Raw genomic sequence first — 17,817 nt, forward strand, 5'->3', positions numbered from 1 at the left:
TCAAAAATATATACTTATTTTTGGTGTTTCCACATAGGCATAAGGAACACTTTTGGATTTAAAAAATAACAATTTATTGGATGATAGTGAAGTTACAGAGATTATAGTAGGTATAACTGGGGATACCAGCAGGAACATAGTAGAAATAATAAGCCAAAAACACTTTTATTTATACTGTAACCAATCTCCTTGGAAAACTTTAGAAACCACAAAAATATACAAGCACACGTTCCATTTATTCAGCCTGATGACATCATCACACATATAGCCCCTGGAAAACCCCACTCTACACTCATGAGAGAATGAAAAGTGAAAAAGACAAATGACATTTTAGTAGTATTATGAAAATGCTTTTGACCTCAAAAGCCCCTGAGTCAAAGGGGAAGGTGAAAGGAAATCCCCATTGGCAATGGTAGAGGCTATGGAAGATTGGGTCTTGCAAACTTTATCAGAAGACGTTTCTGAAGAGAAGACATTCTGAGGCACCCCTTTGCAGGTAAAAAAACATTCATGTCCTCTTTCTCCACAAAGCTTTTGTTAATCACCAGACTTTGCAGTGGTCTCCCAGCACCTGTTAAAGCAGTGGTTCTCCAAATGTGGTCCATGGACTCCCAGGAGTCCCTGATATTCTTTTTCAGGGTCTGTGAGGTCAGAGCTGTTTTCATAATACTACTAAGGTGTTTGCCTTTTCTATTGTGTTGACATTTTGCACTAATGTTACATAAGCAATGATAGGTAAGTAATTAATAACCATTAATTATCATTGTATTTGTCATTGGTGTGCACTTGCAGATAACATCTTTTTTCCAGTTTCTCTTAGAATGTTTTTGATGAAGCCATTAAAATGATTAGTTTTATTGAATATCAATCCCGGAGTATAATTGTTTTTAATGAAATGGGAAGTACACATAAAGTACTTTGGCCGCATGCTGAAATATAATGTTTGTCTTGAAGGAAAACATTCCTGATTGTTTGAGTTACAAAGTGCGCCAGCCTCCTTTTTTTAATCATATATTGCTTTTACTTGACAGAGAGACCATGGTTATTCAGGTTTGGGCATCTGGCAGATATTTTCTTGAAAATGAACGAAGTGAGCCTGTCTCAAAGAAATTGACGGTATTTGTTGTCAGTGATAAAATTCAAGCTTTCAAGTGAAAATTAGAATTTTGGAAAACCCAAACCCACCACCGTGAGCTTGACAGCTTCCAGTCAAGCTGTCCCCAATGTAGACCTCGTATTTGAGCTCCAGACTCTCACGTCCACCTATCTATATAGATACTGTGTCCACATAAATGTTTCATATTCTAAATTTAACACGTCTACAATGGAATTTTTTATTTCTCCCACAAAACTTTCTTTCACCCTGCCCCAATTTTTCTCATCTTAGTAAATCACCTCTAACCCAGTTGTTCAGACTAGAATTGAAGTCATTATTTCTTTTTCCTCACCTCCTACTTCCAATCCGTTAGCAAGTCTTGTGAGTTCTGCTGTCAAGATTACCTCAGATCTGCCTGCTTTTCTCCACCTTTGCTATCAGCCTATTCCAGGTTACCATCATCTTGCATTGATCTACTGCATCAGGTTTCTGATTGGTCTTCCCTTCTTGCCTGTCTCTAATCCATTTTCCACATAGCAGCAGATGTAAATAGAAATTGTTTCATGTCACTCTGTTGCCTAAAATCCTTTAATAATACCCGTTATACATAGAATAAAATTCAAATTCCTTAGCTTATAAGGCCTTTCATGTTTAGGCCTTTACCTCCTCATTCTTTTTTTTTTTTTTTTTTTTTTTGAGACGGAGTTTATCTCTTGTTGCCCAGGCTGGGGTGCAATGGTGTGATCTCGGCTCACTGCAACCTCTGCCTCCCGGGTTCAAGCGATTCTCCTGCCTCAGCCTCCTGAGTAGCTGGGATTACAGGTGCCTGCCACCACACCTGGCTAATTTTTGTAGATTTTTAGTAGAGACGGGGTTTCACTGTGTTAGCCAGGCTGGTCTCGAACTCCTCACCTTATGTGATCCGCCTGCCTCGGCCTCCCAAAGTGCTAGGATTACAGGGGTGAGCCACCATGCCCGGCCATTCTTTACATTCTTTACAACCTCATTCTCCCTTTTATTCACTAAATTCCAGCCACACAAGTCATCTTTCTATTCCTTAAACATGCCAAGTTCTTTCTTACATCAGGGGTTTTGCAACTATTTTCTTTCTTTCATATAGCAAGCTTTCTCTCATCCCTTTGGTCCTAGTTCAAATGTTATCACCTTAAAACTGCCTTTCTTGATTATTCTGTCTAAGGTAGTTTCTTCCTTTTATACCTTATTTAGCCTCTTGGTCATTTCCTGTATAACACTTAGCATAAATTTAATTATTTCATCTATTTACTTAATTTTTTAATCTATCTCGCTTATTAGATAAAAATAAGCAAATAACTTTAGATGTGTTAAGATGGAGGTGCCTATAGGAATATTATAGAGTGATGCCATCTAGTAGGCCACTATCTAGAACTTAAGCTCAGAGGGAGATGTTATTAATAGATACAGAGTTTTAGAAATTACCTGTACATTAATAGTAAATGAAGCCATGGATACAGGTAAGAGGAAGATTTGATGGAAGAGGACACAGAGACTAGAATAGAATCTTCAAGAATTCCCACATTTGAGGGACCAAAAAAAGAAGCCCAGAGGAAACTGAGAATGAAGGTATCTTGGAGATCAAAGGAAATATGAGTATAATATCAGAAAAGCCAAAGGAAGAGAGTCTTTCAAGGAAGAAATATTAACAACTATGTCAGAATCCTGAGAAGTATCCAATAGGTGTAGCAACGAGGACATAGTAACCATGGCATGAATTATTTCCGTGGATTGGCAAGACAAGACAGACCATAATAGATTGAGGACTGAATGGAAGGTGAAGAGTTGTGGATATACTGTAGTAAGTTTAGAAAGCCAAGGAGTTTGGCATTGAAGGCAATCCCCAAGAAGGTGAAAAAAGAATTTGATCCAGAGCACTGGTGTAAGGATAGATTTTGATGAGAAGAGAGAATCTTCCATTAAAACAGGAGGGAGATAGGAGAAGATGGATGTGGGGAAGTTTATAGGTTTGAGTATCATCAAGAAGTTAGAAAATAAATTGTTTCCATTTAATGATTTTAGTTTTTTCTGTAAAATAAGAGTAGAAGTAATATACTGCGAGTAAGGGATGTTATAGCTGGACATTTAAGGAAAGTATAGAACATTATGACAGCTGGTATGAAGACAAGAAGAAAAGACTGAGTAAGGAAATGTAACAGGATTACTAGGTTGTATTGACCTGTCTGTGTATCTGGGTTGTTTTCAGCAGCAGAACAGTCCAGGCATAGGCATGACCATTTGGTAATGGTACTCTGCCTATTTATGGTCCCTTGCAGGTCTTCACTGTGGATGACATTGAGTAAGACTTGCTCTTGCAACCGAACATAGACTCTGGTTAACACTACAGTGTCAGCATTGCATTAAGAAGATAGATTGAATTCCCTTCCACTTTCTCTGCCACTGCTAGACTTGGCAGAAGATTTTGACTAGAGAATCTTTACCTTGCAGAGAACTGCACTTAGAAGCAAAGTTGAAGTGATTTATGGACCTCACAGAAAGGATTTATAGCTCCTGTAGGAAAGAATTGGCTCATGACCTTTAATATTAGAGGAGATTTGCCTTGGAATCATCCAGAGTGAGTGAACACAGCAGCACAGTCAATCCTCATTATTTTCAGATTCCATATTTGCAAATTTGCCTAGTCAGTAAAATTTATTTGTAACCCCAAATGAATACCCCTGATCCTTTTGGGGTCATAGATATGCACAGAATGGTGAAAAATTTGTGTCACCTGACATGCATTAAGAAGCAAAAATTGTCCTGGAATACAAACCTTCAAGAAGACCTGCAGAACTGAGGTCAAACATGACAATGGTCTGCCTTCCTGTTTCACCCCTCATACTGTAAACAAGTCTCCTGTTCGTAATCTGTTTAGTGCCATATATTTTTGAATCTTTGTACTTTGTTTTAGTGATTGCACTGGGTAAAATGGTCCCCAGGTGTCATGGTAAAGTGTTGTCTAGTGTTCTCAAGCCCAAAAAGGCTGTGATGTGTCTTACTGAGAAAATGTGTGTTAGATCAGCTTAGTTCAGACATGAGTTATAGTGCTTTTGGCTCTGGGTTCAATGATAAGGTATCAAAAATATATTAAATAAGATGTCTTTAAACAGAAATACACATAAAACAAGATCATCTATTGACACAAATGCTGAGAATCACATGCACCTAACCCTGTATTTTTCCTAGGAGCAATGGTTCAGTGTTGGCAAATTTAGTGTTCACGGCAACTTTATAGAATGTAACTACCTCAAATAATAAGAATCAATGTATTTTATATATTTATTTCGGAGGACCTTAAAGTATCTCACAGATATTAGCTCATTAATCAACACAACTTCCAGAAATTGGCTGCTAGAGAATTAGTTGTTATTTGGAGGACAGGTCTCCCTTAAGGTTTGTATTCTAGGACAATTTTTGCCTCTTAAGTAGACAGTATTTTACCCTTGGATGTAAAAAGATCTGCTTGCTAATTATGGTTATGTTTGATTGATTTGCTTTGGACCTAATTGGAATATTCCCTATTTGACTTCAATGGGGAAAGGTTAAAAGGTAAAGTATTTTGGAAAGCAGTCAGAACTTTCTGGCAGAAAAGTACCAGGTAGAGAGAAATAGTCATAGTGGTTATTATCACAAATGTAAAAAAGGTAATGATATAAATTGCTGGATACATGAAATTTGAATGTGTTATGTTGAAAGTGGCTACTCACATATATATTATAGGAACTTTTCTCTCCTTCAACTCGGCATTCAAACCTTTGTCTAGATCCTGCTAATTCTTCCTTTATACGATTTCTCAAATTTGTTCCCTCTTTTTCATTCATATAGTGATAATCTGGAAATCCAGACTTTAACCATTTTCAAGGTTGACCTTAAAGTTGCTCTCATTTCTTTCAGCCATATTTTCCCTTGAATGTAAGAGTTACACTGTAATAAACTATCTTCCTTAAGCATATTTTATCACATTCTGCAGAGATACTACTGCCCTACTTAGAAACTGTCAGTGGCTGCTAGTTATCTATTTTTAAATTACTATAAACCACTGTCTCTTCATGTTCCTCAATTCTCCTACAGCCTTTCCACCCTACTCCCTATAATTGATGTCATCTCATAATTCATTGTGTGTGCAGGGGAACCTCTAGATGTTAATTCCTTCATCTTATTATAACCAAATTTATAAAGCTGCCTGTGTCTATTCCTTTTTTCCCTTCCATTACAAAGGAAAGAAGTATTAGGACATAGGCAACTTTGATGAGGGGCATTATTTTGTCTACCACATACTTCTTTTTTCTTCTCAATATAAGAGCAATATATCCTCATTCCAGAAAAATGAGAAAACCCAGACCAACAATTTAGGAACTGTGTAGGCCCTGTTGATCTCCCAATGGAAACAGAGATCCTTAGTTCATGTTGATTAAGAAGGGAGGGTCTCTGAATACTTAAGGCCTTTAAGATACTCCAAAAGTTTGTCAAAAGTCACAGAGAAGAAGAGTATCACCTTCCACATAAAATCTATGGAAAAAAGGAGTACTGTAAGACTTTTGGCAAGGTATTTCATTTCTCTAGGTCTTGGCTTCTTTATCCATGAAATAAGAAATTGAATTAGCTGATTTTTAAAATTGTTGTCTTTTAATATATAAAGGCTGGTACCTATACTCTACTAAAAATCAAAAGAGATGAATAGATAACAAACATGGGTTTGCTAGTTTTTTAAATCAATGCATAGTGTTATTTCGGGATTCAGTCATTTATATTTTCACAGTCATGAAAGACAAGGAAAGACTGAGAAGCTATCACAGATTGGAGGATACCAAGGAGGACAGCCAAAAGCAATGTGGGATCCTGGATGGGATACTGGAACTGAAAAGGGATATTAGTGGAAAAACTGGTGAAATCCAACTAAAGCTTTCAGTTTAGTTAACAGTTTACAGTATTATTAGGTAATAGTATTGCACCAATGTGAATGTCTTAGTTTTGATAATTGCTGTGATTTTACAAGAAGTTAACCTTAGAGGATGCTAGGTGAAGTACATATGGAAACTCTCTGTACTATTTTTAACAAGGTGTTTCTAAGTCTAAAATTATTTCAAAAGAAAATGTTTTTTATTAATAAGAATGGGAAAGCAAGCCACAGAGGGAGAGAAGTTGTTTGTAAGATTTATAACTGCAAAGAACTAAAATCAGAATATATAAATAACTCATACAAATCAGTAAAGGTAAGACAACCCAATAGAAAAACAGACAAAAGACTTAAAAGACTCTTCACATAAGAGGATGTCCAAATAGCCAATAAGCATATAAAAATGTGCTTGGTGGGCCAGGCGCAATGGCTCACGCCTGTAATCCCACCACTTTGGGAGGCCGAGGCAGGTGGATCACGAGGTCAGGAGATCAAGACCATCCTGGCTAACATGATGAAACCCCGTCTCTACTAAAAATACAAAAAATTAGCTGAGCGTTGTGGCGGGCGCCTGTAGTCCCAGCTACTTGGGAGGCTGAGGCAGGAGAATGGCGTGAACCTGGGAGGCTGAGCTTGAGTGAGCCCAGATCGTGCCACTGCACTCCAGCCTGGGACGACAGAGCAAGACTCTGTCTCAAAAAGAAAAAAAAAAAAGAAAAAAAAAGAAAAAAAAAAGAATTGAAAGCGGGGCCTCAAATAGATATTTGTACATCACTGTTGATACCAGCACTGTTCACAATAGCCAAAAGCTGGAAACAACACAAATGTCCATCGACAGATGAATGGATAAACAAAATGTGGTATAGACATAAAATGGAATATTATTCAGCTTTAAAAAGGAATGAAATTCTGACATATGCTACGACATGGAGGATCCTTGAGAACATTATGCTAAGTGAAATATCAGTCACAAAAGGACAGATAGATTGTATGGTTCCACCTATAAGAGTTACAAAAATTGACCAAGTATGTGAACAGCTCAGAAGAATCTTAACTCCAAAAACAGCTCAAAATCCTCTGTGCCAGTTGTATTCCCACAAGTGATGACTCGATAGTATCATCATCAATGAGGGCATAAGGGCATACGGCCTGCCGGATGATCTGAAGTCAGTGAGTGTGTGCTTAGGGACAAAGGAGAAGGGACAAAAAGTTAATCTTTTCAGAGCTCAAAGCTAAAACACAACCAGGCAGTAAAGATGTTACTACAATGGCAGAACAGTTTTAATCAAAAGGTGATGAATCTGGAACCTAGAGATAAGGCATAGGGCAAGGAATACAAGAATGTGACCCTGTCTTCTCTTCCTGGCTTTGTTTTATTGGACTTTGGCAAATCACCTAATTACCCTTCTTCAATCTCCTTATCATAAAAGGAGAGGAGGTAAGGAAGAGTGAACTATGGATGGTTAGAACTGGTTCCTTCCAGTTCTGACATTGAGTATTTCCAATCCATTTGGTTTCTCTGAGACCAAAACAAAACAAAAAAACCAATAACTATTCCTTAGTCACTGAAGTTTCAGTTTATTATGGAGGCTAAAGTTCCTAACCACCTGAGTTCAAAGCTCAATGTGGTCAAGTATGAAACTGACTGGAATTGCTGGACCTTAAATCTCCCTTACTCCTTCAAACTGAAAATGCCAGTGCTACCACAGACACTGGCATTGTTGAGCCCTTCTCCCTATCTCACAACCTAGATGATGTTAGGTATCTTACTTCTCAGTTCCTCAGTAATCTAAAATTCATACCTCACAGGTATTTTTTTGACTCAACATGGAAGCATCATCATTACAGGTAAAGACTATAGGCTTCTAAAGTTGAATAGACTTGGGTTTGAAGGCCAGTTTCATCACTTACTAGCTGTGTATCCTCAGGCTACACAACCTTTTTGAACCTTTGTTTCTTTGTCTGTAAATCAGAATAATAGTATCTTCTACACATTGTTTTTGTAAAGAGTAAATAACTAATATATATAAAACACTAAGCACCAGGAAGCTATTTTGTCCAAAACTAGATACAGCAGAGCAGTACTCAACTGCCTGGTTTGAATCTTACTTCTTACAATAACACAACCTTAGGCAAATTACTTATCCTTTTTGTGCTTCAGTTTTCTCATCTGTAAAATAGGGATATTGAGTATCTATCCTATAGGATTACTGGGATAATCAAATAAATTAATGTGGATAAAGCACTTACTACCTGGAACTTATTAGTGCTATGTAAAATTTACTATTATTCAGTCTGAGCAACATAGCAAAACCCCATCTCTTAAAAAAAAAAAAAATTAGCCCGACATAGTAGTGTGCGCCTGTAGTCCTGGCTACCGGGGAGGCTGAGATGGGAGGATTGAGCCCAGGAGTTTGAGGTTATAGTGATCTATGATCATGCCACTGCACTCTGTCTGAGAGATAGAACAAGACCGGGTGTCCAAAAATAAATAAATAAACACACGCACATATATAAAATGACTATTATTGTTAACAATTATAGCATGTACATCCTTCTCTCCAACATACCCAAATCCATTTTCTCTTCTTATACGTGATGAATTCATTCATTTAAATCCATTTTTTATTCTTATACATGATGAATTCATTCATTTAATCAAATCTCAAATATTTATTGGGTGCCTACCATGTGCCAAGTACCACAGAAATATGACCTTTGTCTTTGTGGTGCTTACAGTACAAAGAGAGAGGCAATTAAATAAGTACATAAAAGTGTGAGAAATGATAATATAAGCACATGGGATTATATGGCAAGGGCACCAATTATGTGTATTGGGGCTGTAGCATCAGAGAAGCTCCATTTAAGGAGAAAGGTAAAGGATAAGCAGGAGTTACCTGGTATGTGTTGGAGGGGAATTGAGAAGAGTATTCCAAATAGAGGGAAGAACATGTACTCCATAGTGTCTCTTGCAATCTGTCCTATCTTCTTCAGACCAGCTGTATAAAGCCTGACCATCATCATGATCTGTCTAAATCAGTGCTTTTCAAATTTGAATGTGCATATAAATCATGTGAAGATCTTGTTAAAATGCCCATTCTGATTTAGAAAGTCTGGAGTAGGTCCCAAAATTCTACATTTTGAACAGCTCTCAGATGATGACAGTACGGCTGGGACACCACTTTGAGAAGTAAAAGTCTACCTAGATAATTCCATTTATACATGCGATATCACTTCCTTGTTTATATCACCCCAGTTACTCCTTACTGTCCTCAAAATAAAATCCAAACTCCTTAGCATGATGACATACAAGACCTTTCATGACTTGGCCTCTGCATATCTCTGGAGCCTTGGCTCTCTACATTCCCTTACCTTCCCACTCTAAACGAAAGCACACATAGGCATATGCATGCACACACAGACACACACACACACACGTCTTTCAAAATTTATAGATTAGCTGTAATTTCCTTCAGTAGACATTTCTAGTTCCTGGTCTAGGTTAAGAATCAATTACATGAATTACTGAATAATCCTCCAGACTGATCTCTATCACAGTACATGTCAGCATTGATACTATAATTGATCATTTGTCTCTTTCCACACTAGTACTGCAAGCAATCTAAGGACAGAAGTTATATGTCTTATTTTTGTATTCCTAGTCCCTAACACAGTAAACAACCCATGAATATGTGCTAGATGAATATATGATTTAAAGAATAGTGACTGGGCATGGTGGCTCTTGCCTATAATCCCAGCACTTTGGGAGGCTGAGGTGGGCAGATCACCCGAGGTCGGGAGTTCAAGACCAGCCTGACCAAAATGGAGAAACTCCGTCTCTACTAAAAATATAAAATTAGCCAAGCGTGGTGGTACATGCCTGTAATCCCAGCTACTCAGGAAGGCTGAGGCAGGAGAATCACTTGAACCCAGGAGGCAGAGGTTGCAGTGAGCCAAGATCATGCTATTGCACTCCAGCCTGGGCAACAAGAGCAAAACTCCTTCTCAAAAAAAAAAAAAAAAAAAAAGGAATAGCTAGCTAGCTCAGGGCAAAGCCTAAAATGAATTAAATATAGAACAGGTACCTGAAGAGTAAAAGGAAGGAAAAGATAACAGGGTATGAGTAAAAATTAACAAAACTATAAATAGAAACATCACTATAACAAAATTATGCTTAGTATAAACTAAATGTACCTCCTTGCCACTGACTAATCCAGTGTTTCTCAAATAAACAATTAAGTAATTCAAAGATTACAGTATTCTAAAGCAGTCACCAAGCTACCTTCTCTACTCCCTGTTAAGACCTATAGAATCCAGGAGTGGAGTATGGACTTAAATTCTCAATTTCCCTGTCCCAGCTAATTAGAGCTCCACTTAGGTCAGGGTTCAGTTTGCTGCATAGTTAGCACCTCTAGCTAAAGCTGTTGCCAAAGAGAAGTCAAGCTTAAAGTTGAAAACTTGTTTTTAAACTTCAAAACAACAAGAATAAGAGTGGGAAGGAATTTGCATTCCGGGCCCTCAGTTTTATCACTGACCTGGAGGTGGGGGTTAAATAATGAAACATAATGCCATTAAATGAATGTAGAATGTGTACTCTCGCTATATTCTTTTTTTTTTTTTTTTTTTTTTTTTGAGACGGAGTCTCGCTCTGTCGCCCAGGCTGGAGTGCAGTGGCCGGATCTCAGCTCACTGCAAGCTCCGCCTCCCAGGTTCACGCCATTCTCCTGCCTCACCCTCCCGAGTAGCTGGGACTACAGGCACCCGCCACCTCGCCCGGCTAGTTTTTTTTGTATTTTTAGTAGAGACGGCGTTTCACCATGTTAGCCAGGATGGTCTCGATCTCCTGACCTCGTGATCCGCCCGTCTCGGCCTCCCAAAGTATATTCTTTTTTAAAATAAACTTTTTATTGAAGCATAACTTAGTTACAAAAGCACACAAATAAAAAAGTTACAGCTTGATAAAATTTCAAAAGTTAACAAACCTACGCAACCACTACACAGACAAGAAACTAGAACATTCCCAGTACCCTAGAACCTTCTCATAGGTGGCCTATCAGTTGTTACCCTCACTCCTCCCCAAAGGTAATCTCTGTCCTGACTCTTATCACCACTGATCAGTTCTGCCTATTTTTGAAACCAATATAATCATAAAATATTTATTCTTAAGTGTCTTTTTTTTTCTGCTTAATGTATTTTTAAGAATTGTCCAAGTTTGTTGCACTTACTAGAAGTTTTATTTGTATTGTGGGAAAGTATCCCATTGCATGAACGGCCACAATTTATTGAATCCATTTTTTCTGTTTATGGACTTTTTGGTTGTTTTCAGCTTGGGGACTATAAAAATTAACGTTGCTATGATCATTCTTGTATGTCTTTCGGTACCCATATGCAAATATTTCTCCTGGATATATATCTGGGAGTGGAACTGCTAGGTTATGGGGTATGCATATGTTCAGCTAGATAATGTCAAACAATTTTCCAAAATACTTGTTCTAGTTTATATTCCTACCAGCAAGATATCAGTATTGCACTTGCTTCACATCCTTTGGTCTCTGTCATTTTAGCCTTTCTAGATAATGGTGTCACATTGTGGTTTTCATCTATATCTTCACCACCACCACTACCATTACCAGTACAACCACTTTAAAAAAAATTGTGGTAAATGTACATAAGATTTTTACCACTTTAACCATTTTTAAGTAAATAGTTCAGTGGCATTAAGTGCATTCACATTGTTGTGTAACCATCACCACCATCCATCTCCAAAACTTTTTCATTATCTCAAACTGCGACTCTATACCCATTAAACAACAATTCCTGATTCTCCCTTCCCTCCAGCCCCTTGTAACCACTGCTCTACCTTCTGTCTCTATGAATTTGACTACAACAGAAAGCTGCAGGAGCTGATACAGTTTGCATAACTTTTTTTTTGAAGTTGCCAATTCCTCACCTACATGTTAAGGGTAATATAATCATATGCAGTGGTCTCACTCCTGCCCTGGCTATAGGTGTGTCTTCTAAGGCACATTATGGTAAAGTGGAATTATATTGGAAACAAATTTATAACTAGTACTTATACCTATTCCTTATGCCTTACACAGTCCTTGTCAGTTAATAGGCCTTCAGTTCTCAAATGTAATAGCTACTATTTTATTTCCATTTCAGAATTGTTGCAGAGAGATGTAGTGAGGTTGCAGTGTTCAAATAGTCTATTTTAGTTAAAACCTACAGTAAGGAAACAAAAAAAGTCATAACTAAAAACAACACTTAGTTTAGCCTGCCAAAGTGATATATTTTACTTGTGTTTATTCTTTTATTTATTTATTGGAGATGGAGTCTTTGCTGTGTTGCCCAGGCTGGAGAGCAGTGGCACAATGTCCACTCACCGCAACCTCTGCCTCCCGGGTTCAAGCAATTCTCCCTGCCTCAGCCTCCTGAGTAGCTGGGATTACAGACACCCGCCACCACACCCAGCTAATTTTTGTATTTTTAGTAGAGACAGGTTTCACCATGTTGGCCAGGCTGTTCTCAAACTCCTGGCCTTAGGTGATCCACCCGCCTCGGCCTCCGAAAGTGCTGGGATTACAGGCATGAGCTGCCATGCCTGGCCTATTCTTTTATTTTTAATCTTGTTTCTCTAAAAGTCATTTTCTTCTATGGTTTAACACTACCATGAAGGTTGTCATCTTCTATTTATTTAATCGTTACATAGAGAAAATAGGCTGGGCACAGTAGCTCATTTCTGTAATCCCAGCACTTTGGGAGGCCAAGGCGGGAGGATCACTTGAGATGAACTCCTGGGAGTTCAAGACAAGCCTGGGAAACATAGTGAGACCCCTGTCTCTACCAAAAATTTAAAAATTTGCCGGGTGTGGTGTGTGGTGTTGCACACCTGTAGTCTCAGCTACTCGGGAGTTTGAGGTGGCAGGATCACTTGAGCCTAGGAAGTCAAGCAATGATCATATCACTGCACCTCAGCCTGGGTGACACAGTGAGACCCTGTTATGTTAGAATAGAATAGAATATTAATTTTTTTCTCTTACCTTTAAAAAAAAATTTTTTTTTAACTTTAAAAAATTGTTTTATTTTTGAGACGGAGTCTCACTCTGTCACCCAAGCTGGAATACAGTGGCACGATCTCGGCTCACTGTAACCTCTTCCTCCCAAGTTCAAGTGATTCTCCTGCCTCAGCCTCCTGAGTAACTGGGATTTTAGGCGCGGGACACTGTACCTGGCTAATTTTTGTATTTTTAGTAGAGACGGGGTTTCACCATGTTGACCAGGCTGGTCTCGATCTCCTGACTTTAGGTGATCTGCCCGCCTCGGCCTCCCAAAGTGCTGGGATTACAGGCGTGAGCCACTGCGCCCAGCTTCTTTTACCTTTACTTTTTAAATTATTGTTATTATTACCACACTAGCCTACACTATCAATATGATCTAGTAATTTTCTTATCACTGAAATATTCTAAGGGTTGGGCTTCACTCTAGCCGTAAAATAGACCTTTGGCCTTAATTTGTTCCAGAAGTTTCATTATAATGCAGATCAAAATGGATTACAATGGGTGCAGATCAAGCAATGGAAAGTGGATTATATGTTCCTGAAGAGATAGTATAATTAAGGACTAAAACCCTACTAAGGACTTATCGTCAAATAAGTCATATAGCTATAGTCAGTAGTATAACTAAGCCCCTATAAATATAAAACAGTGTTCCTTCTTCTATAAAATGGACATAAACATATTGAATAGAGTATGCAAGTTGCCCCCAAACTATAATAAAGTATATGTACAGCATACAGAAATTTTAAATTTGGTGATTTGCTAAGCACCTACTATATCCCAGGTATTGTAGGCAAATCAAAGTAGGCTAAGCCGCTGAAGAGCATGGAGACTAACAAGGGGTAACACACATACATAGGAACTATAATTTGAGGAATGGTGAGAATAGTGATATAGCCAAAGAACAATATTAGATGAAGGGGAGATTCCTTTTTTAAGGTCAGGTTTCATGGTAGAAGTATCATTCCTTTAAATATTTGAAAAAGTGAAGATGATGGAAGTGAAGGCAGAAACGAATGCATTTCGATTTGAGAAAATGACAAGAGCAAAGGCATTGAGGTGGGAAAGAACACAGCATAATAACAACATAATTAAGAGCTACCATTAACGCCTTAGAGTATGTACCCTTTTAAAATCCTTGCGTCAGTCCTGTTAGGTAGGTGACTGTTATTATTTCCACCATACAAATTGGAAATTGGAGTTATATAGAGAGGTCAAATAAGTGGCAGAGGCAGGATTCTAACCTAACTCTGATTCCAAAACCACTGTTCATGGTCACCATACTGTAGTGTTTACATTCAAGAAGTAGCAGATAATACAGTCTACCTGGAGGATAGAATAAAAATACACATTATATACACACACACACATATATACACATATATATGTGTGTATATATATATGAAGTGGATAGTCTTCTGGGAAAGGATTTGTAGAGGGTTAAGAGGAGTGAAAATGAACAGAAAGGGATAGATGAAAGGTTTGGTGGAGGAGGGCGCAGAAATAATATCCAACTGATTGTTCTGGGGACTAAGGAAAAGGGGAAAATCAAAGGTGCCTGAGGTTTCATATATGGTTGCCTGAGGACAGTGGCATCACAAACACAAATAGAAAAGTGAGGAGAAGTGTTGTTTGGAGGGGGGTGAGAAAGATGGAGCAGTAATTTTGATTGTATACGTGTTGCGTTTAAAGCACAGATGGGGCCAGGCGCGGTGGCTCAAGCCTGTAATCCCAGCACTTTGGGAGGCCGAGATGGGCGGATCACGAGGTCAGGAGATCGAGACCATCCTGGCTAACACGGTGAAACCCCGTCTCTAGTAAAAAACAAAAAACAAAACAAAAAAAAACACTAGCCCGGAGAGGTGGCGGGCACCTGTAGTCCCACCTACGGGAGGCTGAGGCAGGAGAATGGCGTAAACCCGGGAGGCGGAGCTTGCAGTGAGCTGAGATCCGGTCACTGCACTCCAGCCTGGGCGACAGAGCGAGACTCCGTCTCAAAAAAAAAAAAAAAAAAAAGCACAGATGAAATACACCATTGGCAATTTAGGCAACAGATGTGACTTCTCATTTTAAGAAGTTCTCTGGGTTAAAAAGAAGACTAGAGGACAATAACTAGAGGTTGCTAGGAGCTAAGACTTTATCAGAGTTGACACTCTGACTTCAGTGGGCCTTATCTTCCCTGCATCTCATCACCCTCTGTCCTGACATCGCTCAAATCGCCTCACTCCATAGCTCCTCTAAGACCACAGCTTCCTTTACTTCTACCCCTGCTGTTCTTATTTTGCCTGCTCTCCACCCTCCCTGTGATCCCTTGATACCTCTGAATGCACCCTGGTTCAACAGTCCCCGTTTTCACCTGCCTTTCTCTCCAGTCAAACCTCTGGCCATTCATTTGAATTCCGCCCTCTCTGGCATCTTACAGTACCTCTTCCGTAGATATTACCTTCCTCCCCTCCGTTCCAAATCCAAAGGGCCATCCTATTAACTAGTGAAGGCCCTACAGGGAAATGAACTGTGAACTCCGAACATCTGAGACAGGTCTCAGTTAATTTAGAAAGCTTATTTTGCCAAGGTTAGAGGATATGCACTCAAGACACAGCCTCAGGAGGTCCCAATGACATGTGCCCAAGGTGGTCAGAGCACAGTTTGGTTTTATACATTTTAGGGGGACAGGAGACATCAATCAACATATGTATGATGAACACTGGTTCAGTCTGGAAAGGCAAGACATCTGGAAGCAGGGAGGGGGCTTCCAGGTCATGGGCAGATAAGAGACAAATGGTCGCATTATTTTGAGTTTCTGATTAGCCTCTTCAAAGGAGGCAATCAGATGTGCATTTATCTCAGTGAGCAGAGGGGCGATTTTGAATAGAATCGGAGGCAGGTTTGCCTTAAGCAGTTCCAGCTTGACTTTTCCCTTTGGCTTAGTGATTTTGGGGGCCCAAGATGTTTTCCTTTCACAGAACCTATAATCATAATTATAATATTGTCACTGTTAGCTGTGGAGAAACTATCCTCTTCAATGGGAATTAACACTGTAAAGAGTCCTGGTCCTTAAAGGGACCAAAGCGGGCATATCTTGTTAGACTTCCTTCGTGCCTGAAACCTGTGGTACTCTTACTGGATGATATACTCTAGGAATGAACTAAGCAGGTGTGATAGGCTAGCTTAGCTTTTTTCTAGTTATGTCTTATTTCCAAACTTCTGAAGTGTGCAGCAAGGAGGCAGTTGGTATGGAGACATAAAGCAGAAACAACTTCTGAGGTCCTTTAAGGTGATAGTGTACAGGGCTACTGCACTGGCATCCTGTTTCTTCCTGAAACCAGACCTGTATGTAAAATCCAGCATTGGTTGGGGACTTTGAGGCAGCACTAGTCTTGGCTGGAAACCCTGGCTGTCCTCTAAACCTACACTGTGGTGGCTCCTGACTAGCCTCAGTGAAGCCACTTTGCAATCAGCACCTGTGTCTCTGTAGCTGCGGGCCCTGAGGCCTTCGTGTATGTAGCACAGGGAGCCAGCAGAGGGAGCTGTCGTCCCAGAACTTTCTTAGAGCTTCTAAGAAGTTCTGATTTTGAAAAAGATCTTCCTAGGCTCCATCCGAACCTCCCATGCAATAAGACACTAACTTGAGATATGTGACATTTTGGTGCCAGACCCCTGGTGTGAGCAGATGGGGAGCTTCTGCATAGCTGTTTAAACTTGAAAGCCCTAGGAGCTCTTGATTTCAAGGAAACGCCTGTTTACTGATCCAAATCAAGCAACTCTTGAGAAATGGGAGTGCCTTCCTTACCTCAGTCTTTATTGATCTTGGTATCCGCACCTCCAGTGACGTGTCCTGAAGGGTGGGAGAGAATTCCTAAGTGCCTCACACACAGGGAAAGAAGGAAGTCCAACTAATGCTGCAGAAAGTCCCCACTGGGGAGGTGCGGGTAGTGTTTGGGTAGTATTAAACAGTGAGTGCCCTGTGAGAAGAGAAGCACAGTGCCTGGGTGCAGCACTTTGCATCAGCCCTGATTCTGAAATCAGAAACAGAGGCTTTGAAGCCGGCCAGTAAGGGGTTGTCAGGCCGTAGACTAATGCTCTTGATTTGAATCGGAGGCTTCTGTGAAAAGGGATGCAGCTTCTCTAGCCACTGTGAACTTCTGAATCTCACTAGGGTTGGGTCTGCTTTGGGGCACTCAGATAACCCCGGTATTTCCAAACCAGCTTTCCCTTTTGCTTCAGGACATATCTTACCCAAGCCTGCACTATGGAGAAGTGGGACGGTAATGAGGGCACCTCAGCTTTTCACATGCCTGAGTGGATGGTGAGTTCTCTGGTCGTTTTGTTTCTCCTTCTGTTTCTTGATAATGAGAGGCAACTATTTTTGCCGGGTGACAAAGATCACCTGTAAGAAGCTCCTACCAAGATCCGTGGTTGGAAAAAGTTATTACTCTTAAGTTCTGATTAGTTCCTAGGTACTAGGTCACCGCTGTTTCTTAATTATCTGCGAAGCTGGGAAAGGTATGAGAGTTGCGTGGCCCGGGCTTGTTGCCTGGTTGTCTCTAGTGGGCGGGGGCTTTCCTCCGGCTGCTGGTATGATGCATGGGTTGTGTTTCCTGTGACTGTTTTGCACTTCTGTTTTCAACCTGACGCTTCATTTGTTTCTCTCGGGGTAAAGAAAAAGAACAATGATGAGAAAAAACAAAAACAGAACTTACAGAAATGGTGCTCTCTCAAGTCTGAGAAGATTT

General features: G+C 39.6%; 1 protein-coding gene across 5 annotated transcripts in view; it reads left to right on the forward strand.

The window, feature by feature from the left end:
* AHCYL2 (adenosylhomocysteinase like 2) overlaps nt 1–17,817 on the forward strand; it is a 211,066-nt gene that overhangs the window by 129,865 nt on the left and 63,384 nt on the right. The window contains exon 1 of one of the 5 annotated variants that reach the window (XM_007982882.3): nt 17,044–17,390. The exons of 3 other annotated variants lie outside the window; for them this stretch is intronic. In XM_007982882.3, the coding sequence (XP_007981073.1) occupies nt 17,334–17,390 (57 nt within the window). In that variant the 5' untranslated portion in view covers nt 17,044–17,333. Of the gene's footprint in view, nt 1–17,043; nt 17,391–17,817 lie in introns of those variants that run through there. One more of the 5 variants, XM_007982884.3, reaches the window with a different exon arrangement.

Source organism: Chlorocebus sabaeus, chromosome 21, assembly GCF_047675955.1.
Source record: "Chlorocebus sabaeus isolate Y175 chromosome 21, mChlSab1.0.hap1, whole genome shotgun sequence".
Taxonomy (NCBI): domain Eukaryota; kingdom Metazoa; phylum Chordata; class Mammalia; order Primates; family Cercopithecidae; genus Chlorocebus; species Chlorocebus sabaeus.